The sequence below is a fragment of the Pterocles gutturalis genome, unplaced genomic scaffold, assembly GCF_000699245.1.
Source record: "Pterocles gutturalis isolate BGI_N339 unplaced genomic scaffold, ASM69924v1 scaffold5240, whole genome shotgun sequence".
Lineage (NCBI taxonomy): Eukaryota > Metazoa > Chordata > Aves > Pterocliformes > Pteroclidae > Pterocles > Pterocles gutturalis.
This window is the reverse complement of record NW_010143183.1, coordinates 14445-39973: the sequence shown is the minus strand read 5'-3', so window position 1 is coordinate 39973 and position 25529 is coordinate 14445. Positions and strand designations below refer to the sequence as shown.

General features: G+C 36.4%; 1 protein-coding gene across 1 annotated transcript; it reads right to left on the bottom strand.

Annotated features, from left to right (window-relative positions):
* Positions 1 to 268: 268 nt before the first annotated feature.
* Positions 269 to 25262, bottom strand: LOC104469895 (probable phospholipid-transporting ATPase IIB; the record flags this gene model as incomplete). The annotated part of the gene is made up of 6 exons (XM_010084628.1): positions 25201 to 25262; positions 23230 to 23403; positions 15034 to 15184; positions 10872 to 10985; positions 7644 to 7752; positions 269 to 327 (listed from the first exon to the last, which is right to left on the bottom strand). Coding segments are annotated over exons 1-6 (669 nt in total), but the record flags the coding sequence as incomplete, so codon positions are not given.
* Between the last annotated feature and the right edge of the window lie 267 nt (positions 25263 to 25529).

Below are 25529 nucleotides of genomic sequence, written 5' to 3'. Positions count from 1 at the left end.
ACCACAGCACAAGCCAGACAATTTAATTCAGGAATCGTATTCGCTTCACTAGATAAATTTAAGCATGTAATAATTTTTAAAATATAATTGCCTACATTCAATTAAGCTTAATACAAAAATAAGATTTCCGTGAAGATTCTCAAATAAGACTTGAACTACAATACTAGCTAGTTAGTATTTCACAGATAAATACCTCGATACACATTCCTTCAGAAGAGAAGCATGTTAATAATCTTTAGTCTCTATAATATATTTAAAAAGTATCAACCTTTTCCACTATGATGAGGTCTCCAACTTGTATGTCTGAACTCTTAACTTGCACTTTACCTTAAAAAAAAGAAGAAATGTAATCAACTTAGGCAGACATTAATAGTGTCACAAGCATATAAACCCCGAAATGCAACTTGTAGTTAAAGATGTTATTGCTTAGTGAAAATATTACAACTTATATCAACTGGATCTCTGATGAACAGATTCATAAATGTATTTCATCAGTTTTAATAAATAATTCACTGGTTTAAAAAGTCTAGTTTTGTAACCAGTTAACTATTGTAGAAGTATTAGAGAAAAAAATATGCACAGAAGATGCTCAAGTCTGATCTATAGCATCAATAGCAGATATAAAATTGTAAAAAGGAGTCTTTTACATCTCCTACTAGACAGCACTTTATTTCCGACAAGTCAAGGGTTGTTAGGCTTGTAATCATGGAGCATTCACACACACACGAGTTGTCAGTCACAGCCCAGTTACCAACAGGTAGCTTTGCCTGGCCACTGAATTACTGGTGCAATTGGCACTGTCTCACACTTGCTGGCAATTATAGTGGAAAAGAGGTAAGTCTCTCTGAAGTCAGAAGAAATGCCTGAAGGTTTCACTTTAGACAAGTAGAATATCCAAAGCTGAAACCGAGGTTTTACATTCTCTAGAGCTGCCTGTTCAGTAACTGGTGTGAACAACGCATTCCAAAATGCACACATCACACGCACCAATTTAATTTCTGTATGTCCTGTAAGGTATTGATATTTGTAAGACTGAAGTTTTAACATTCTTATTTGATGGACTGAAAAACTGAGACAGAGAGGTTAAGCTACTGCTCAAAATGAGTTATTGTTGATCTCATCAGAATTCAGGTGTTCTAGCCCCAGGTCCTTGCTACAACTCCAGAAAAAGTTGCTTCCCTGAGTTAAAAACAACCAAAAACCAACCGAACAAAAAAAAAAAAAACAAAACACCATGCATGTAGACAAACAAATCATGACATAAGGATATCCTCTTCCAAGATGTGGCAGGTGATAAATTGAGAAGCTGTTAACTCAGGATATAATCACATACACATTTACACAGCCTGATGAGCCAAAACACGCACCCATATGAAATATCTTTTCCCATCATAAAAACACGATCGTGATTCCAAGCAGCAGGTATCTGATCAGCAGCTATCACAAGACAAGTGTGTCAAAACATGGTAAGGTGCTAGAGTTCTAAATAAACATCAGACTGAAGGAAGCAGAACAGAAAACCCACAAAAGCACAGGATGAGCAGCAATCAGCCTGGAGTTTAATCAAGAGTATCACGAAGAGTAGATTTGTCAATGTGTATTCTATCATCTCCCAAAGTTATACTAAGTATGAAAGAAAAACTAAGCTAGGTTCCAAATCCACGAGTCCTCCTCATCATCACTCTCAATGAAGAGAGATCAGGTAGTTAACCTCAAAAAATTCCTTATACTTACATGTACATTCAGTCAAAGGCAGTAAGATTCATGTCATGAGGAATTCTTTTCAGTGCTTGCTGAAAATCCCATTTCATGCAAAAGTAACCACTGTTCTATGTTTAATTCAATCATAAATGTATTCCTATAGCTAATTTTTAATATATTTTCCATGATGTTCTAAGATGTGCAACGTCAGAGGAAAATCAGAACTTCTGTTTGGCCTGTCTGCTGCGTTATTTCTGAAAGCCAGTCTTGGTTATTGATAGTCATCTTTTACACCAGTTCCATTTTTCAGCTGCCAAACACACCTTCCCCCTCCTGCCTCCAAATACAAAAAGACCTGTTTCTTCCATCTGATTCCTAACTCTGCCATAACACACTTGTGAAGGTGAAGAGAGTAGCAGAAAACCAAGGTATAAAAAGCTGCAGCAAGAAACATCAGCAGTTCTCTACAGGAGTTTCAAGATGCCTATGGAAATTAAGTTACTATCCATTTCTCAACATTTTTTTTTTAAATCTAAAGTAACTCATACTAAAGCTTAACCACTAAAAGAACAGTGATAGCAAATCAACGTATTTAGCCTGCTTAACCGCACAAGCCTGCGGACTCCCTTTTTAAATTCTCAAGTTTTGACTACAAGTGAGTCGCACATACCAGAAAAACACTGTAGTATTTACTTTGCTTTCTAAATCTGTGAGCTTTACGAAAAGGACTGCGTTTCCTATTTTGTTTTCAATTCCTCTACTAACAATTTTCATCAGTTTATCACTCTGATAATCAAGTCAACCAACTGATTATAGTAATAACAGCCACAGAAATCCTAGTACCAACTGCATTAAGTCTCAGATCTACACCACCTGCAGTCACATATGCCCAAAAACCTCCAGAGATACTAATCAAATGCAACTACTAGGAATTTTATCAACGGAAACGTCCGAATTTTCCCCAGTCATGTTCTAACAGTATCTACAGTAAAGATTAAAAGATACTAAGCCTCCGAGGACAAGAGAAGGCAATTCATTTGCAACATGATGTAGGGCAGACAAAGTGCAGGGACTCCTGGTGCAACCCACGCTGCACCGCTGCTTGTACTCCGTCTAGCAATCCTGGGATCTTCCCGTTCTGAATAGAAAAGTTTCCTTGTCAGACTGTTTTCTAGGTGGCTTAGTATAATGCTACAGAATACAGTCTTTATTACACACTAACATGTCTCATTAGAGTATCCTGAATATCCCTCTCATGTAAAGAAGTCTCCTGTGACATACATGACAATTAATTCGAAAATGAATCTGAATGGTAGGATGTACTCCATTAAAAACTAAATGGTAAAACGTGGTGTAACTCAAAAAATGGCTGAAAATTTTGAAAACTCAACACATAACAGTTTCTTTTAGACTAGCAAAAATAAAACTCATTAGATACCATTTCAGAGAACATTAAAATGATGCAATACTACATCTTAGTGAAGATGCATTTAGAGAAAAAAAGACACTGAATGTTATTCACTGCATAAATTATTTTTGCAAACTATTTCTTCTCTAAAAACATCTCCGTAGCAAAACACTCTTTACCATCTGTGTAATTACCAATAAAAAGTCCAAAGCTGTCAGAAGTGGCTGCGCATCCAGACTTTATAGTCCACCAAGGCGCAAGGCTTTCGCCTAAAGCAACACGTAGAATTGTGCAGAACTGGAACACTGAAATGTGTCTGTAGTAATTCATTATACTCCCAAGATAAAGCCTTTTGAAATGAATTGCAATGATCTGAAAAACTAATAAATATCTTGTATGTGCTAACAAATATTTCCCATAAAAATTTAAGAAATGAAGTAAACAAAACGTGGGTACATACTACACTAGAAACGACTTTGTTTCTTTTTATTGAAAAGTGTCCCTGATACCTGACTGCAAGCCACTCTTGAAAGAACAGTAACTTCCAAGTAGCATTTTCAAATTCTTTTTAATTTGCTATTACATCTTACCCACGGTACCTTGAGTACTGTCTGAAGTACTGCTTCTGGAGTTGGTAACAGAGCACGGAGATGGGTACACTTCATTGACTTGCTCACAAGAAAATTCAATATGTTTACTGATTTGCATGTTTCATCACCTGCCACAAAGGGCTGAAAAAGTAGAAACCATTCAAACTTCACATGTAGCAGGTTCACCTTCTTGACACGTGCAAAGTTACGCATTGTAAATTCCCCAAGGGCTGACGGAAGACTGAGCTTTTGCCATGTCACACAACAAATAGAAAATTACGTACCACTAGATATCTCATGGATCAGAATTGGTCTAGGGAGGTTAAGCTGGCCATTGCTGCCTAAGTACAATTATGTAACATTTAAAAAAGATGTCCCATTCTCCCTTGATTTCCTGCTTGGAACAGCTCATTATTATAAAAAAAGCCAAGACTGACTGATTAGAACTAATACTTATTCAAGGTCTTGAATTGCTAAAAAGAAATTCTGGGTCTTCAGGAATCACCAATGTGAATTCACCATCTTCAAACAGCTGGTACTTCTTACAGCAGCAACATGCAGGTTGTAAGACAACATTCACGTGTTTTACCTGTTCAAGGGTTCCTGAGGCTAAGAATGACTCCACAGAAAGTCAACACCGCTAGGGTGTCAAAGACTTTCTGATTTTAATCTATTGCAAGACTGTATAAAAATATTTTAACTTACAAATCAGCTCACCCACACCATCGTTATACAAGTAATTCATCACAACTCAAATCCCAGTAGCTTCTCTTGCTACAAATGCATTTGTTTCCCCTATAGTATACAAAGAATTTTGCAAAACAACTAACTAGAAGTTATTAAAGTCTCATTTTTATCTCCCATAAATGGTACAATTAAACCAAAGGTAACCCTGCACCTTCCTACTGTCCAGCTTGAGCAAAGGCAACCTGCTTAACCTCTCTATGTCAGTTTCTCCATATTTGAAATGGAAAAAACAGCTATTTCAAGGAAAATACTATAAAACGTACACAAATCATAAAATCACTAGGAATAAAAAAAAGATGCTAGTGCAGTATAAAGTGCAGCTCCACTCTGAAAAGTGACTTGTAAGAGTGGCATTGATTTTCAGGTTTTTAATTAAAGCAGTATCAAGTTTCTTCATTTACAAGTAACAAAGCCTTCTTTCTCCAAACCATTAGCCCGCAAGTTAGTATAGTAAGCCTAACTGAATTTTTCCACTTGAAGAGTACTGCCAATATTAAAAAATCAGGTATATTATACTGAAAGTTATTTATAAAAATAGTCTGCAGAAGTGCAATACTTGACTTGATTAATTTGCACAGATAAATACCTAAATCCTTCTCAAAACCTGTAAAACTCTTGGTCTAACTATCACAGCAGGAAGTCCCATATTTGCCTGAGAATGGTACCTTGCAGTTTCAGAATGCCTTATTACGAAAGAACCCTTTATTATGAAAAAAGGACAAAGTATCATCTATTCATTATTTTATACCTGTGTTTGTGGCAATTTTTTGTACAGCTTAATTTTGAGTGGGGACTGCAATAACGTTTTCATTCTTAAAATTGGCTACAACTCAATATTGTTAGCGCATCAATCACACCATTGTCAACATGGGCTTCAGAGTCCACTGTAAGCAGAGATCCTGAATCTTTACTGCTGTAGAACAGCACGGTCTTAAACAAAAAAAAACACAAAACAGAACAAAAACTAAGTATGAATTCATGTTAGCACTGACACCAAAACCTGAAAGCTGAAATAGACACACACGCTCGGGTGTAAAAGGTGATATCCTTTCTTAGAAAAGGGCATTTCTAAAACTGCTTTTGAACAAGTCACTGCTCTCTACGTCAGTTCCTGATGTAACTGCTGGGCTTTCCCTATATACTATTTTATACTATTTTAAAATTTCTATTCCGTATCTAGAAAACAGCTGTGTCAAGGTGACCCAATCTGATTTTACTTTGACAGCTTCCTTATTTCTAGGTGAAGCTACAAAATGAAAAATTTTTCAAATACGCGTAACCTCACAAAACATTTCACCAACTGGGAAAGAGGAAATCAGGATTCCCAAACTTCTATGCAAATGCTGCTTAAATGCCTAGCAACTTACCAGAAACTCCACTATTAGCTCTAAACAAGTGAAAAAAAAGAAGCACAAAAGGCACCAAACTTAGCTCGTAAACCAGCAAATGTCAGTCTTGATATTTATGTCACACTGGTAACTATGAACTACATGTGTTCTTCCAGAACTAAGAACTTCAGATTACTAACACCACTGCTGAATAGGGTAGGATTGTACTATCTACTTAGAAGATGAGTGTTCAGTGGCCTACACCCTAATAGATCTAAAAAAATTGAATAAACCAACTAGCAGGTTAAATTACAACTTGGAAAGAAAAGTCATTAAGAGTCCATTCCTTTCCAGACTGTATTAAAGATTGTAAAGATCTGGAGGCCAGCAACGCAACCACTTGTGTTGAACAAATTATAGCTAGCCCATTTGTGAATTTCCACAGTGGTATGTCTAAATGCTGATAAAGCTATTTCAGGCTGAAAGAGATGGGCAGAACGATAGGCAAATATTCCCTACTCCTCCTCCCTCCTGTATGCAAACTCTACAAAGCAATGCACGTCCCCATACTCCAAGGAAACAGTATAGATTCCTCTCAGCTGCTAGGTTATGTCATCATGAATGAGACTGTTGCCTGTTTACTTACCTTCCAATTACTTTAAAAAATGGGGTGAGATTTCAGGTGTCACATTACAAGCTTTCATTCATTTTCTTCTGGAGAGAATATTATCCAGAGCTACTCCAAGAGTGTCATTTCTAATTAACACACCCAGATCTGGGGAGGTTACTCTTCCCACTGACTCTCAAAAGATATTCACCACAATATACTAAGAAGTGCAGTGAAAAGTATGTTGGGAATGAGTGAACAGAATTTACACTTGGCACAATGTATGCCATATACTGTAACTGCTTGAGACACAACCTGAGTCCCTAACAATTTCTCACTTTCTAGAACTTTTATGCCAAGGAAAATTCTTAACAGATACTTCCCAGGATAGTGTAGCAAAATAACTTTTGAGGGTAATAGCAAAGTCATGTTGTTTTGTAAGGTTACTCATTATAGTTCGACTTGCTAAAAGGTTATTCATTATTTTTTGGCACCTTTCTGTGTGGCACTCTGTTCTGAATCTAAACAGTAAAATGTGCTAAACAACAAAAGTGGAGAGGAATGCATTTTTTTTCTCTTATGCTCATGTTTAAAATTTACAATATCCTACCAAATTTAACTGTCACTTAACAGCTGAAATGCTTCATTTCCTTAAAAGTCTTCATGAAAAACTGTCAAAGGTTTTGAGTCCAAAAAAAGTCATAACTGTGATTTCTCCTTTTAATACTTTCCTACTTATATGACCAAATAGATTTGAAGTTATATGCAAAAATTGAAATCAGTATTTTTGATACTGAAGCTGGCTCAAAATACACCTTCCTTTTCTTAAGCACAAATATATCCACCAAGTGTGAAAGGCTATAGTGAATTTTAATTAGATCGTATTTCTCAGTTACTGATCGCCTGCTTCCTACATACCTTCGACAGAGAGCTGACAGTGTTGCTGAGTTACTGTTCCGTATCAATTTCAGAGGAGAACTGCACTTTGAAGTAACAGTAGTAAACAGCAGAATGTTTCAAAAATATATACAGTTGTGTACATACACATTTCCTTTAGAAACACCAGATTTACAACACTTCTTTAACAGATCAAGTTTAACAGGATTTATCCGAGGGAAATCAAGCACTTAGTTCAGCATCAGTTTCATTCTGAATAGTGGAGCTTGAGAATATTAGTTATTTGTTTGAACTGAAAGTCTGTAAATGTATATATAAGAAAAAGATTAAATATTTTAAGGATTTATACAAATGGGTTTGCTAACCTCGTACTGTCAGCTTGCTATATAACTGTGAGTTCATTTCCTTGTCTCTCTTGTAACGTCGGAATTCATCAACAGCTTCCCGTGCCACTGTGACCGTCAAAACAAATCCCTGTTAAAGACAGAGTTATGCAATTCAGAATTCTCCAAGCGCTAGAATAGAAATACACTAGTAGGTACACTATACAGAGTAAGAACATGTGCTTAGAATATTTACTTTTTTTCTTATTTGGATTTTAGTGTTTTCGTCAATCTGTTAAAAGAATATCTTGGTTTAGTCCAAAAAAGGAAGATCATACTTGTACATTGTACAAATATAATCAGAATAACTACATCTCCAAATACACGTAATTTAGATATAATTTGAAATTTTAGAAATTAAAATGCTTTGGATGAGCTAAAGACAGCGTTTATATTTCAATAAGCATATTTCCCTATCTTCCACAAAGATTAGGGCTTTACTAAAAACATTTAAGAAGTCATCAATTCTGAGTAATTTCAACAGTAAAGGGATCTTATCATTACTATAAGCAAGATGGCTAAAAAAACCCAAATATTCAAAAATCCTCCAACAGATAAGGTTCTAGATTATCTAGCTAGCTTCAGACACCCACCAATACTTTCCTTCTATAGAAGAAAATTTATACTATTAAACTTCTTTTCCTGCAGAAGTCCAACAGTTTGTCAACCCTCCTCTAACCTTCCAGCAATACAAAAGGAGTGAAGGCACAGAGTTTTCCTCAAGGAGTCTTGACTAAAATTCTCCTTTCCAATAGCAAAGGCTGTTTTGCGGTTCTAGCCCCAAATCCCAAAGCTTACTCTGCTGCAACCTTGGAGATATTTTAGCAGCATAAAGAAAGACACACCTGAAGCGCCTTCCAATCTATTTGCCATTTGCACACATCTCATTAACTAGCCAGCAATCAAAGCACAGAAGGCAAGGTGTTAATGGCAAGAATGTCCCCTAGCAGCCACCACGCCTTGACAGGCAGCTCAGCACAGCTGACTGTGACTAGGAGGAGCTATTTCAGAAAGGAATTTCCCTTTTTCCTCATTTGCTCCAAGGAACTTGATACTCTTCCAAAGGGGAGCTGAAATTGTGAAATTGACCTGACCAAAAAAAAAAAAAACAAACAACCACTTGTCATCTTTCTTTACCTGTAAGCAGTTAAATATCTTTAGCACACTGCTTACAGTCAAACTTGTATTTATCCTTTGTATATTGGACTCAAAATGAGAAGTCCGTTCCCCACTGTGCAAATGACAATAAATTAGTCAAATACAGCCTTGTTTGAAGAACTCCAGGGCTTGATCTAAGTGTATTATGTCTGTTGGTTGTAAAAAACTGTTGAAGCAAAAAAAAAAAAAAAAAAACAAACCCAAAAAACCCACATACACCACCAAAAACCCCAAAAACCTTTTAGCACACAGTTATGTTCAGTTGGTTTTAAGTATCAAGTCGAACAATTTCTCTTTTCCTTTAAAATCTTGAGAGAAAATACAACCAAGTCATAGCTATTCCTCTGATTATTACTGAAAAAGCATCAGTTACATGCTCTTCAAAGAAAACCAAACTTGCCTGTTAACCAACAAAGACAGCCCAATGGGTCTGACTTAAATGTTTTAGATCTTCATCATACATACTAAGCCTTACTCAACACCTAATTCATCTCTTTTACCTGGAGGTTAATCATTAGTAGAAAAGCAATGAAAGCAGAAACAAGTGAGCTTAACAAGAACAGGGTACCACTAGCACTAACTGAGATATTGTTGTATTTTCAAGCTGCACGTGAAAACTGGCAAACATTTTGAATGTTCTTGCATAAGAAAAAAAAAAACCACGTCTATACAGAACAGATTACCGGTGTTTGCAAAATACAGTATTTTCTCCCCTCTTTGGGCAGGGACAAGATGGGCTGAGACACTAAGTGATTTTTTACTACCCCACTAACATACAGAGCTGTACACAGCACTTCACTGCGAAGAGAGCAACTTCCAGACCGGGCTGACTTCTGTCTTCTCTTACTGGGTCAGTGACAAAGACCTTTGCAAATACCCATTTCAAATCCCACTGCTGAACAAGCTTTCTGTCTTGGAAGTGTTTTTTTTTGTTGCAGCAGAAGCCAAAAGTTGTCTGGAAATAAGGGTATGAAGAACCTCCAGGACAGTCTCTCCATTTATCAATACTTAAAATGACACATGTTGCCACAATTAAAACAATGAAATCAATCCAGAACATTTACTCTATTGACTTGTTAAGAACGACCTTTACTGAAGCAGTCGGCATGTCAGTGTTCCTCTTGAATACCACTGAGAATAAATGCTCCTGAAAAACACCTTTTTTTTAAAATAAATTTAGAAAATAAAGCATTTGTTCTTCCTGCCTTGCTTTTAAACCTGGGGTGGAGGGGCCAGGAGAAAGATGAAAGATCTAGTTACGAACAAGAAACAAATTCCAAATCATGGGAATATAGCTGGCAGACTACCAAGCGGCCCTTCTCTTAAGAGAATACCATTTTCAAACCTTAGGAAACCTGAGTCTGAAGCAACTGGTTCGAACAGTTTCCCAATAAAATACTGCAAAGGACTCAATAATAAAAAGAAATACTGAAAGGAAGCCAGTGCAACTGGCAGAGCAATCAATTAGAAAAAACATGTTTAATGAATAACTTATTTTCCAGACACACCTTCCTCCTGCTTTATCCATGGCTTACAATCTTTTATCTTAATTGTTGCGAAAAAAGGATATGATCAAAACCGATACAGAAGGAACGCAAAAAAATATGCCTTCAATTCTGACCTAGGCTGAAAACATGAAATAGTGAACAAACAACAATAAACTGAAAGAAGTTTAATACACAAGTTAGCCATGTTACCAAAAGAAGGTTCTCTACTAGTTGTAGGCTAAAAAAAAAAACCAAGCCAAAACACAAAACTCTCAAGTGACCAGCAGCCAGAAAGGAGCACTACTCACTTGGACTAGCTAAACAAGAACAGCCTCCAGCCTGTGGGGCAGGAGTGTGGCAGGCAGGTGGAGGGGAGGGCTATCAAACAACAGTTTCTGGAGTATCTGCTGTAAAATACCATCATTTCAAATAAGCATTTTACTTCTGTTACATACTTTAATCACTGTAGTTTACCAGATGCATATTTATGGCATGTACGTATACATAACTTTTAATCTTAAATTAAAAACCCAAAACTTCTAGTTAATAGCATTTTTCTGTTTACCAGTGGAGCCCAGTACGTGTACAGGTAGCCTATTTTCAATGCTGGTACAAACTGTGAGGAGGACACGATGAGAAAATAGAGATTCAAGAAAAACTTGAACTGTTCATATAAAACCTAAAATGAAAAACACAGAATAGATAAATGCCTTAACATTTTTACCCATACTGTACATAAAATTCACTTTTTCATTATAGTAGATATAAAACCATTACATGGCATACTATTATAGTACTACATACCGTAACATGCTATATAGGGCACATAGTATTTTGATATAAGTTATTTTAATATTTTACTGCTATTTTTGTTGAGAAAAATCCTTTTATATTAATGCCCCTTTTTACTCCGAAAAAAGCAATTTGCCAAATTTTGGTATTTTGAAAACTGGACTATGTGAACTCAATCTTCACAAATATTAAATATATATCAAGATCACTGTGCAAAGACTTACTCTGAAATTTTAATAGTAAACAGAATTCAGGTGTTCGTAAAAGCATCCTGCAATTATTTTATATCTGCAATAGTTACCTTTATGAATTAAAACAGGTTTTGAAAATTTTCTTTTTTTATAGTATCAATTAAAAAAAATAGCTTGTGAGTATCTGAACTTTCATTGCTTACATTAAGTTTTCATTTTTAACTCCTAAAACTTTTCTTCCTAAAAATACAGCATGAAAAGTAAATCTTTAATTTTTTCCTTTCATACCAATCCTTAAATTCTATTTTATCTGTCTCACAATGCCCTTTTGTTTTCAAAATTTTCATATCCTGGCCTTAAGCAAGAATAACTAAAAAAAATATCATCGCCATCAAATTAACAGAAACCAAAATATTATCCCAGTCTTTGTCATTTAAACTTCTACAGAGTAACAAAACTGAGGCTGTACCACGCTGCTCTGCATCAGATTCTGCGAGAACACCCTAAAACTCCAGCCCTGTCTGCAGGACATACAGAAACCCGTACACATGAACTCCTTGTTAACTTTTGTTCACCACATTCCCTCAGCACACTCTCCTCAACACAGCCACTGAAATTTCTCATCTTGCAGGGGTGGAAGCTCTACAAACTCATCTGCCATCTTTCTGAAATCCTTTGGTTCTCACAGGGAGAAAGGCTCCCTGCAGGTCAGACCTACTCCTTCAGAATTACCATTTCCCATGGTCCTTAAAAAGAGTGAAAATACTCAATGTTCACAAATAAATACATGAGCTTTTGAGGTCACTCAGAAGAAATGCTCAGCCTTAAATTTCTCGAAAGATTATTTTGCAATAACAATTGGTACATAAGATACATTAATTCATAAATCAAAGGTTTAGTGTAAACTCCAAGATAATTGTCCGAGTTTTAAGCGAAGCACAGTAACCTTACCACAGAATACACTGTCCCGTACTCCTCTGGAATGGCCGATGCAGAGATGTCTTCGGTAACTGAAAGCACTACTTGGACATGTGCACGTTCTCAACATTGCTGTAGTTATAACTACAATGCTAAGAACACTATTAATTTTATAGAATTTTGAATCTTCAAAGGCCACAACCAAAGTGTGTCTCCATCTTTTAATCTGACAATTCAGTTAAAATTACGATGACTTGATGACTTCTGTGTGAACTCTGTTACTGAACAGATATTAATTGCTCTTATCAGTCCCAAATTATTACTCAATTATGTAAAAACCTATGCCCTAGGAAAAAATTGTCAGAGAAGTTCATTTCAGAGTGTCTTTCCAGCAGTCACAAGGTAGCTGTACCTCAAAATTGCCAGTTTCTTGCAAGAGTGCTACACTACTACTCGGCTAAAGGCTACCCAAACAGCTCAAAATCAGAATATTTATTTCAAAAGCATGGAATTACATTCCACTATTTACCAACAAAGGTCAAAGAAAAGTCCACAGAGTACTTCGGAAGGTGCAGATCTGCAAGAGCATCCATCTTGCAGGAGAAGGTGGGAATTCAAAAGCACCTTCCTAAAAATCTTGAATCCTGGCAGACCACTGACAGTCCATTCAATACAAGGCTAAACACTTCAGGCTAGTTAAGCAAATTGAAAAGTCTCCAGTTACATAAAACTGATAAAAAAAAAATTACTACTGCTCTGAAGTTCAGGAGAGGGATCTTAAAAACTTGCCCATCACAAAAAATATTCTTTAGGGAAATTTACACAAAATTCCTAAGCAGATGTAGCAAGATGTATATGAAACAGTAAACAGAAAATTAACAAACTGGTACAAAGGTAGATGCAGTAAGTATTTTATATAAATGTTAGGAAATTAGATGACATTTTGGAGCTGTTACAGCTCTTTTAGCCAGTAAGTAAAGCTCTGTTAATCTAAGCATCATTTTAAGCTTGTATTTTGATATGAAGTCAATGAATATTACCCCTTGCCAGCTGCCACGTTAAAAAAGATACAACTCTAAACAGAAGACCCAACTTCCAACCAGGGTAAATCATTGCAGGCAATATTTACGACTTTTACATTTGTAGGTTTGGAACCAACACAACTCTGTACCCTACAAATTACTTCTAGTGGAATAGCATAAAAACCACATAGCTACACAGTTTCTAATCAATGAAAAGTGTTATTTATGTCTCAAATTAAAATTTCAAAACATTTTATTTTCACCAACTACTGGGCTTTACATTTAGGATCTCACTTTATTTTGAAGTTACTACCGAGTTTCCAAATACTACCACCAAAATAAAAATCTGATTCTGCCCATAGTAAAAACCAAGACTTTGGAAAGCTCAAAAATCAACAAACATCCTCTCTCTCAACAGGTAATTGCAAGCTGTGGCTGATCCCTATAGGAAACATGAATCTAGTTTGGGATGTGTAATCTACACTGCAGATTTCTAGTTGCAATAATCAATGGCTTACTATATGCTTAATGAATTTTGTGACCTTTAGGGAAGCATACGGGGCTTAACCAAATTCAGTGTATTTAATAATTTAAACTTGGGAAGAAAACATTTACTTCATTCAATAGAGATGAGAATATTTTATCTGCCTGTGATAAGTGACATTTTATTTCTTTGACAGGAGATCGGTGTTAATTACAAAACCATTACTTTTTTTTTGCTTTAATAAAGAAATGTATTAGAAAGCACCTGCCAGCCATTGGACCAAAGAGGCCAGAAGAATAGAATCAATACTCTTATAAACCAGCATGATCACTTAAATAAAAAATTTAAGACAAAGCATGTCTGCATTCAAATGCAGAAGACATTCAGTCTTTGCAACAGGACACAGGACTCTTGGATGGTATTAGTAAGAGCATATTAGTAAAATTTGTAATATCACAGCTGCATACATTTTGAGGTTTTAACTACTAAAGCTCCAAAAGTTGTCTTCTCTATTGCTGTATTTCAGCTTTTTTTGTTTTTAAAGTAGGAACTAGGCAAAACTGTAATGTCACTTTTGTCTTCATATACACTGAACATTATAGGCAAAAATTTGAAATTAGGGTGCAGTATAGCTTCTTAGAAAAAAAAGTGACAAAAAAAACTTCCACTCCACAACAAAAGTACTGTCCAAAGAAACGCATTCAAAACCAAAACAGCATCATCATTTTTAAAACTGCAATAAGAAACACAACTCTGAAAAGCACTAGTTTACTAAACTAGCCTTACTTGTCATATAAAGTGAAAGGGTGGGTTGGTTTTTGTCCTTTAAGGAGCTGTCTGTTTCAGAATACATTACTTATTATGCTTTCAATGGCAGGGAGTATGAGAAAATATCCATGCGAGTGCATTGTAATTTTCAAGTATTTATTTCTCAGTTGAAGTCAGTGCTTTGTAGTATTTTCAAAAGTGACTGTGTAGAAGTGCTTCTGTTTTAAAAAGAGGATTACAGATTTCTAATGATGAATAGAAAAGTGCAAGGAAACCCATCTCAAATTTCGAAAGCGTTGTTGAATTCCAACCACTCAATCATATACACTGCACTTCTTTAGGAAATATCCCTTTGAAAACAAAACGATTTAGAAAAAAGCAGGCTTGTTCTCAACTGTCACATTTAATTGAAGACATCAAGATAAATATAAAAAGAAAAAGAAGAATCTTGGCAAATAAAATTATCTTTTCGCAGAACTGTCAAAAAACACTACAGAACATATAGTCAGCCCCACACCAAAAAAAAAAAAAAAAAAAGGTTAGTAGCCTTACCCCGGGTATAAAGGTAAAGACGTTGTATTTTTGATTTTTTATGGCATTTTTGGGGTATTTTTCTTCACACTTTTCAGGACACCCAAGCCACACTGTGCGAGCCTTCAGCTCTTTCTTTCTTCGGCAAATATTTATGAGCCAATCAGAACAACTGAAAAGAAAAACAATTCTTTAACACTAAAAATTTACTACATGTGATTATTATTTCCAACCTGGGAACCCTAAAGACAAATACGTAAGAAAAACAGGCCTAAAATTTTTTTGCCACATCTAAGTAAGCAAGCATGCTGTTGACTTGTAATATTTAGGGCAATTAAACAGTACTCAACTCATTCAGACATATACATATATAAAGACTTGCACATTCTTTACAGGAAATCCTCATAAAATAGTGACAAGTTGCACTAGACATCCTGATACAGGTTCAAAAAATTCTAGTTAACACGTCTGCGTTAGCAGTGACTAAATTCCCCCACCATTAAATAATTAACGGTCCTCTGGCCAAACTCTTTATCTTGTGTTATTGATACTCCAATGATGCTAATGATTGAAGAGGAAATAAGGCTTCTATTAGTTAAAAGTTAGAAAAATGTCAGCAGCTTTGTATAGAATTACCATACAATTTGTAAATCTTTGTTTCCTCTGTAAGACTGCCGAGAGCAGACATAACAGGGAAGCGTATCTAATACCACACTGTCAAATGTTTTCAACCAAAAAAAAAAAAAAAGGAACAACCCAGTGTCAATGGAGAGAGGAAGAGCACTCCCTGCCTAAGCAGCTTACAAATCTAGTACCTGGGGCAGCCAGAGCACAGACCCAGCTGCTCACAGCAGATTTCAGCTACATCAGCAGGTGAAGCTGAAGGTGAAGGCAAGTGACACCCATTTTCTAGGAAGGTTTTTGAATATACTGACAATATTTTTGATGCAGAAAGAAAAAGTAACCACTAGGAAGTTCTTATAGACTGTATTCAAGGCAACAGAAAGGATTTTGCTGAGAACAGGAGGGGGAAACTACGATCCAGTCACCTCAGCATTGTTTCCTGTGTGAATTTTGTAGAGTCAACCTGTTTATGTATTTGCACACACCTGAAAGGAAACAGAAAGTCATAACCAATGCTGACATGTCAAGAGCAACCTCTAAAATGGAACTAATTTCCCTCTGAGAAGAACCAGCTGCACTACTGCTTGAGAGCACATGTCCTCTCTTGACTCCTGGGGCTTTGAGCACCCTGACCTAGTGGGAGGTGTCCCTGCCCATGGCCAGGGAGGTTGGACTAAATGATCTTCAAAGGTCCCTTCCGACCCAAACCATTCTGTGATTCTGTGTTTCTAATAGAACTTAACTCTTAAGATATTTCTTGTAAGGAAAAGAGAGGAACATATTCTTAGAAGTGACACAGTTGGAAAAATCATAATTGCAGAGTACCTTGTTATAAAGCCAAAATAACTCCAGTGAAGTTCTGTAAAGCTTTATCTAGAACTTACTGTGTAACTGACTACTGAATATTTCATTTTTCAGACAACAAAAAGCTAGAAGAGATATGAGTGCATGCAAAGAGAAGATCAGAATTCAAAGCTGCCTTGACAGATTGAAAAACTACCTGGAAGAGACAGAATGCAGTTAAACAGGCAAACGCACAATATAGTATGTTTACACACAAATAATCAACTGCACAAATATAGAATTGGAAAAAAGTTAGTAGACATCGGCTCATAAGAGGAGGACTCGGTTACTGCATGAGAATGATACACATGTGGGAAAAAAGGCACCAATCTGGTCAGCGTAGACAGGCGTACTGCTAGCAGGTCACAAATGTGTTCCTTTTTCTCAGTCCAGTGCTAGCAAGATCTCAGCTGGCTTACAAAATACCATTCTGAATACCACATTTCAACAAGCAGGCCTGTTGGGAAAACAAAGAGCACACACAAGAGCAACAAAACAACTACAGGTCTAAAAAGTCAGGCAGGCTTGTCTACTAGACACACTGAAGGAAATGGAGTTGTGTTCAGAGAAGGCTGAGCACGCACCTAACGTGGTTCCAAGCATGTAAGAAACAGCTGCAAAGAGGAAAGGGACAATTATTCTCTAGGTCCATCACATTAAGTAATGACAGGCTTCAACTATGGCAAATAAATAAGGAGGATGAGACAGACATAGAGTAAATGCTTCTAATGAGTAAGGTGGAAAGGAACACTTCAGGAGGCTGGAACTGCTACCACTCTAAGGTCTCTACGATCTGGTTAGATCAGAGGTAAGCGATAGGCGTAATATATCCTGTGCAGGCAAGAAATCGACTGGACGACCTCTTGAAGCTCCTTTCCAATTCTGTTTTCCCACAGTTACAGAATCATGGTACACACAAATATGCAGGGAAGGAAGGCTGACAGCTTACATCGGCACAGTCCCACTTAAAATGTTGTCAGTAACCTATCCCAGGCCTATTACAAATTAATTTTGCCAAAGAAAAAGCGTAATTCAAAGTTGTAGGCTTAGTAAGATCATTCAAAGCGACATTCACTTTGTTACGGAAACGCCACTACACCAATACTCACAAGCCGACACTTAAAACACTTCAATTTTAAATGCTGGATTCTTAAGATTTCCTCCCTGAAGCTTTCACTACGGCATGGACATCAACTTGGTTCGATCCTATGTAAACATGCATTTTATTTTTGTTACAAAGACAAGCCCAATCAGCAACTTTTCCCATCACTTTTGAACAGCAACAAAGAATTATTCTATTGTAAAAATTACAAATGTTAGTTCAACATTCCAAACTGAGCCCTGCTATTTCGTAAAGTACAAGCCAGAAAAATCAAGTTACTTTGATCATTACTTAAATTTGTCTTTAAAGCAAAATGAATAGCAGTCTTTCTCTGATAGTTCTACAACCAGTCTAATGGCTGGGAACCTATCCTGCTGCTGCTGAACTGGCCAGGATCACCCTCCTCCCGTAGCAACGGCGGAGTTCTCGCCCCTTCCCTTGTGCTGACACAACTGCTCATGCAAATGCTTGTGTAAACCGGACACACAAACTGATCCAGCTGTAAACAAACACAGAATGAAAAGGGAGACTATTTTAAGTTAGATCCACCCCGATCTTTAAAATCTATAAAACCGTAAAAATGGTTGAAGCAGATTATTCTTTTAATTATTAGTTTGCAGAATAATTTCCTCAGACACCGAGGACTTTTCTATTGCTAAAATTAAACATTTGACTAAAGCAACTGAATTATACTGCCTTCCTTGCTGCAGTTTCCCCTTCTCGACATTACTTCTTCCCTTACAGATCAGTAGACAAGCTGAAACAGATGCCATAACAACCATTAGTTTAGCAAATGCCAAAAAGTACAGACACAAGAATGATGTCTGACTGGGAAACAACCGTGATACCTTTGATAAAAGGGATTTGACTGACACACAGCTAACAATACTCAAGTTCTCGGATGCAAGAAAATCTCAGATAATGGAAATATTACAGGTTATGCCCAAATCAGTATCATAATGGCTCAGATGAGTTTTACTACCTGAACAATTCAATTCTGCCATAGCAGGAACCACTGTTATATCACAGGAATAATAAGAGGTGGACGTGCTTGACTCAGAAATCCTAATCAATTTACATTAATTCGGATTTTTAAGAACAGTGACGTCTACTCGATATTTTGAAACTCAGATTATCAACACACAATACATACTTAATCTGTTCTCAAATTAACATTCCTCAATACAGAAACTCTTTTTGTGCAAGGGTATGAACCCTTTCATGGGCTTTTTGTCCCCACTAAAGTGGTGTGAAACAAGCCTCAGGAGATAAATCAGAATAGCATGTTCTAAGCTCCAAATATCCTACAAACATAATGTAAGATGTAGCATGATCAAGACACACTTGAGAGTCTCCTGAAATCTTTAATGTAAAACCACACCATATGCTATGGATTCAGTGATTAAAAACAACATTATTGTTTATTGATTTAAGCATTTATTTCAAATGCTCTTGCCTAGAAAATTCAACAGAAAGCTTTTTTCTTAGCTAGCTATAAGCCATGTTGCCTGTATCAATACAAGAGACTGCATAAATGAAGAAATGAACTAACTGATAAAAGACCTTTAAGGTATATCTATTAAATGGATTTTTACCAACCTGCTTCTAGCATACTTTTCATATCAGTAATTGATACCATATTAAAAAAAACTGCAGTAATTGTTAAATAAGAACCCTTGACTTTTTCATAAATAGAGCATCTCTCTCCAAGTCAAAAGCTAAAGTCTCAACTGACTGCAGCTCTAATAATAAAGGCTTTTTTAATTTTCTCTTTTCATTACTTTTATCCTACAAGCTTCACTGCCAGTATCTTTCACAAAACAGCATTTTCATCAGAATGGAAAGATAATATAAAAGCTCTATATTGTCTGCAAGGGTCAGCTTTTCTTTATTAGGTTTTAAGTAGCAGAAACTAGTTCTGCAAAGAAAACATACTGTAATTATTGTACTCAACAGGTAGCTTCAGTAATCACGCCAAAAGCAACACAGTGGTCATGTCATTCTTAAAAGATCAGCATTTTCCCATGCTTCTGCATAACAAACGCGTTGCAGATTAATTGAAAGCGTACAGGCCATCTTAGAGCCCAAATTAATCCGAGCATTTGATATCCCCTTCACTTCATATGGAAATGCCATTGAATGGCACCATTTTCATAAGGACAAAGTGTTTTTTGATAACAAGTGGAATGTAAATCTCATGAGAAAGAAATCAATCCAGCCCAAAGAACTCCAGAGTATTGATCTATGTGCATTATAATTTCACAAGCTTGAAGAGAATTTGTAAGTTAAAGGGGAAATTACAGCCACAAAACAGCTGCTATAACACAAAGTTTTCTTTTAACAGTGCTATGAAAGCAAGAAATAAGCAGTTTTTGAAGTTAAAAGTTATATTGATTAAGTCTTCAGTTTGTTCAAAATCAAAGACAACATTTGATTTAATTATTATTTTTTCTTGCAAATGTAAAAACTTTTTAAAGAGCTGCAGATTCGCAAATAAAGTTCACGCCATTCAGTTCCAATCAACAAGTCTACTGTTTAAACAGAAGTTAAAAGCTGAATAAAGGATTTTTACAAAACCAATTTTACTGTACAGTGAACTTTGTCAAACCTTCCATATTTGCTCCTGCCAAAAGCGTGAAACTTTTTCAACTAAACAGTAACAGTTCGATGTAGCAACAAAAATCTGTAGAATATAAAATTCTAAAGCTACAAAGTAAGAGATGGAAAACTTCCTCTCACAAAAATGAGACTAATCCTAGCAATGCAAAACAAGACCAAAAAAACCCTAGTGGGTAATGGGGGGTTTTGTTTGTTTGCAACAAGTAATGTGGTTTTGAACACAAACACAAAACTTTCTCTGAGAACTCAAAAGAAGAGCTCAGGGGCCCCCTGAGCTTGGCTCCAGATAAATGCCTAGTCCTTTACTGAGTTCTTCTTCTTTCTGTCACAGTTTTGAAGAATTTACAGTTTCGTTTAAAGCACAAAAGGAAAATTCTAAATTGGGAAGTTGAGATTTCAACCCCACCCAGTCAGTCTCAAATACGAAATACTAATTTCCATAAAAACAAGGTGAAATTTTAAATTCTCTTCAACTGATCAGGTTTCAAACTGCTATGCTATATTGAATCTCGCATTACACTTAAAAGAATGTAGTTTGCCTTCTGGAAATAAATTTCAGCAGTTTGCATAACATGTGTAATCCACCATCAATACACATGAAAATTGTTTTCTCATGTGTTTGTCTCCATCTCAAGTATGAAGGCATCAACACCCAATTCTATCCCAAACATAAAAACAGTGCAACCCATTCTACTACACAGTGTAAGTAATAACCGCATGGATGACAATCCAGCAGCCTCCAGGTTTCCTGGGTGATCTTCTGGATGATCCTAGGCAACTTTATGAACTGCAAATAGGCATTTCAGAAACTCTGGGTGGGCCCAGCAATAGTTCATAAAGTTTTATTATAATGAGAAACCATCAAAAAGAGTAACAACACTGACTACGCATCCCTTACTTTTATCAATAAGAAGGCCTCAATGGTGCTCTCAACCCAGAAGAAACCTCCCTTATCACCACGACAGGTATATACATACTCACTCAGAAGTGCTCACCCAAGCTGAGGTTTTTATCCAGCCTGACTGGACCAGTAGATAAGGCACTATGGGATGGAACTTCCTTCCAGCTACTTTTCTCCATCTCATTTATGCAGATGTCTGCACCTTTCTCATGGGAGTATCCTCCAACTGCTAATATCCTATTGAAATTGCAAGCTTCTGCTAGGATCTGGTGGTCGTCTTTTTTTTTTTTTTTAAATATTTTTATTTTTTTCTCCATGAAAAATGAAAATTATCTGCTATGATGTTCTGTTATAGAAAACACTAATGTGATGAAAATGCCTCTAGGTATAAATACAAGACTGAATGGACTCTTCATTCCTTATTTTCTCAACTGAATTTGAATACAAAGCAGAAGTCATACTCCTCTAAGGCCTCTTTCTTAGGGAGGGCTTTTCTTTTACACACCGACATAAGCAAGAAAATATGTATCAGACATAGCAAAATAATGAACCCATAATGCAATTTTCTTGCCCTTATCATTCTTAAATATCTACCACAAATACGGCTCAAGGATTCTAATTGGTAAGTTTTAATATGCTTGAAAGTTTACAGGCTTAAGCTCCACTTAAAGCTGAGATGTTCCTATCAAAAAGCAAGCAAGAACATGAAATTTTGCAAACCTCAGCTTTAATGACATATTCTTGTGACATTCTCTTATGATTATTGATTGGTTTCAACATAAACTCATCCTGCAAGTGCCTGCCTCTACCCAAGCACTGTAAATTCTGTCAGGGCAACTACAAGGTCCAGTCTTTACTGGTCTACCTGTTCTCATGAAACGTAAAGGAATGTAATCACAGTAACTAATAATCACTAATACTTAATGAGCTGAACTCACATAAAGTATATTGTTTGAAAAATATCTCAATTTTAAGATACGTTCAAAAGATTAACAGCCTCTTCAAACACTGAAAAATGTTTTTTTAAAAACTACAGTGGTATTTCTGTAACAGAAACATTGCTTCCAAAAGTAATTTACATATACAAATGCTGCTTCTCTCAACTTTAGTACCTCACTTCCTTCCACTTTCCAAACACTTATTCCCTATAATTAAATTAATAATGCACAAGTTTTTGTAAAATCATTATAGAAAAATCAACACAGATTATATTTTCCTGCAAATAGTAGAGCTGTACAAAAAGAATAACAAAATTATTTCAAAACGGAATGTGCACAAATACAGCTTTGCTTAGGTAAAACAACAGTATCAGGCCTTTTGGAATTTATTAACTGCCATGAAAACCACCTGTGCAGACAATCCAAAACAATTCTAAAATCTGCCAAAGAAAGCATTCATCATTCAAGTTCACTTAAAACACTTCACTCACTTCACTTGACTGATTCTCAGATTTTATCATTCAAGATAAAAAAAGTCCCACAATTCTCAACCAGCATTACAGCAATTTCTCCATTTAGAAATTAGCTAGCAATTCATTAGAAAGTTACTATTCCGAGGCAACTGCATACAGCAGAGTTTAGCACAGAAAGTTTCTAAATAAGATCCAAATCACAACAAATAATTCCAACTGTAATTCACTCCAAGGCCACCAGTTACATGTGTTCTTTAACCTTTAAAGTTGAAGTTTTAACTAATCATTAGTTAAAGAATCCACTGCTTCTTTCAGCAACATCAATAAAACTTACATATGGTCAACTTAAAACTTTCTTTTACTTTTGAGGGAATTAGTGTGTTAACCTCTCTACCCTGATGTGGTTTTGGGTAGAAGTGAGGACCGTACCCCATTATGGACCTCAGACTAGTACAAGTTCAGTATATGATCTCTCTTAAAAGCTTCTCTTTTTCTTGCAAGTCAGCAAAGCAGGCAGGAGAAGTACATAGCAGGAGCTCTTCAGAACTTATTACCAGCCAGTAATCTCCTAGTAGGGAGAATGCAGGCAAAGCAACCAAAAGGTACATGACGACCAAATTATTGTGTTCCTGCACTCTGCATACATCACACAACACACAGCTACTATTTAGCCAGTTCATCTAATAGTTTAATAAAAAGTACGGGTATGCAACAAACCTAGTGCAAAGGAACTTCCAGCCACCACAGATAAACCATTCTAAGCCTCTTCTTCTCTGAGAAATTCTGGCTCTTGGTAGAGTATGGTAATCACTCTCATCATTTTCAAAGCCTTCTTCTGACATCATTAGTGGCATTTCATCCAAATGAGAGGACTCATCTTCCACTTGATACCTGGAAAAATGAAATGAAAGCACTAAACAAATAGCCAGTACATCCCATCCTAAAGTAACAAGTTAATTTTTGCCACATGGAACTTTGTTAGACATATTTTCATCTAAACATCTCATGTATTTGTGTTAATACATCAACAAGAAACTCTGATTCGAGCTGAAAATGTGTAATACAGCAAAAAGGCCTGCAATCAATCACCAATCATAGTACCAATAATTCTAGGGCAATTCTTGTTTCTTATATAATTTGTAGATACAGAGCTGCAACTTCATACTTCTCAACTGATTATTTTTAAGATTTCGGTAAACCAAATTTACTTGGCAAAGTTTATAGCAGATGCAAATGACTGAGTTTTCATGGAAATACGGACTTTATATCTCCACTGAGACTCTTCAGCTTGCTTTCCCGATGCCTATTCCTGCGTGCACAGGCCTCGATTTGAGTCACACCTTCCACACAACTCATCAGTATCTTAATTACTAAAACATTCTAGTTACTTTTATAATTCTACACAAAAACATTCAACAAGTCAAAAGAGATTTGCTTATGCAACCTCTGAAACAACACAAAGCTAGCAATGGTCCTTTCCTCTCTAGAAACTATTCTCCACTTCAATTTTACATTTCTGGAATGCTTTTTATGCCAAGACAGAGCACTGGAATATTCGATAAGAAAATTCCCCTACAAGCATGTAAATTGAGTAACTTACTCAGTTCATAGTTTTATAACATTGGGAAGATGATTGAAAGAAACTGCACTATTATTCAGGTTTCTTTACACATCCTATTAAAAGGACCAATAAGGCTATTAACTAGAAGAAAATTTTAAAAGGAACTAAACATTACAGTCAAGCAAAGATCATCTACTTGTATGCAAAAACAAATACAATAACTCTAATCAATAAAAATGCATGATACTGAAGATAAACAAAATGGTCAGAAAAGCTGGCTGTACAAACACTTACAAAAATACATGAAAAATGTACCACACTGAACACAAAAGAAAAAACTTTAATATTACTTAACACTATTGGCAATGACAGTTAAGCAGTCTTTAAACAGGAATAGCTAATGAAAGAAAGTATCTGACCAGAATAAATCAGAAGTTTGGAAGAATAGGAGACTAGCATCAAGCTGTTCTTTGTGCAATATGTAATTTATTTACCCTGAAATCATTCTTGCACTGGGACTAGTACAGAATAATTCTTAGAGCCCAGGGAAGGAAAAAACCAAAAAAAATAAAACCAAGAAAAAGGACTGAGTCACAAAAAAATATCAGTGTTTGGCAGAAATCAGTAAGTTTGAGTTTTATGAAGCTGTATTAAATAGTCATCTCTTACAATGTGCGTCCTGGGACTGTCCCATTTTCCCACTGCAACCTAAAAACAATCTGAATAAAAGTAGTAATTAACCAAAAATCCATTCCCTCTCTGAGAGAGAGCAGATGGACTGTGTGGAGCTCTGCCTGGGGATAGACGACAAGCCATCTGAGAGCTTCTGGGTTAGGATTAAAGAGAGGACAGGTGAAGGCGACATTATAGTCGGGGTCTGCTACAGACCCCCTGAACAGGAAGAACAAGCAGACAGGGCCCTTTATGGCCAGCTAGGAGCAGCCTCACATTCACAGGCCATGGTCTTCATAGGGGACTTCCATCAACCTGATATCTGCTGGAGGGACAACACAAAAGGACATAAACAAACCTGAAGGGTCCTGTTGTCCTTTGGCAACCACCTCCTCCTCCTCCAAGTAATAAGAGGAGCCAATGAGGAGAGGTGCTCTGCTGGACCTCATACTCACCAAACAAGGAGGGGCTCTCTAGGAACGTGAAGGTCAAAGGCAGCCTTGGCTGTAGTGACCATGAGGTGGTGGGGTTCAGGATCCTGAGGGCAGGGAGAAGGGTAAAAAGCAAGCTCACAACCCTGGAGTTCAGATGAACGGATCTGGCCTTTTCAAGAACTGCTTGGAAGAGTCCCATGGGATAAGGCCTTGGAAGGATTTCAAAACAGCTGGTTAGTATTCAGCTCCTCTAAGCGCAAGAGATTTCCATCCCAGTGAACAGGAAGTTGGGCAAAAATGCCAGGAGGCCCAACTGGATGAACAGGGTGCTCCTTTCCAAACTCAGACGC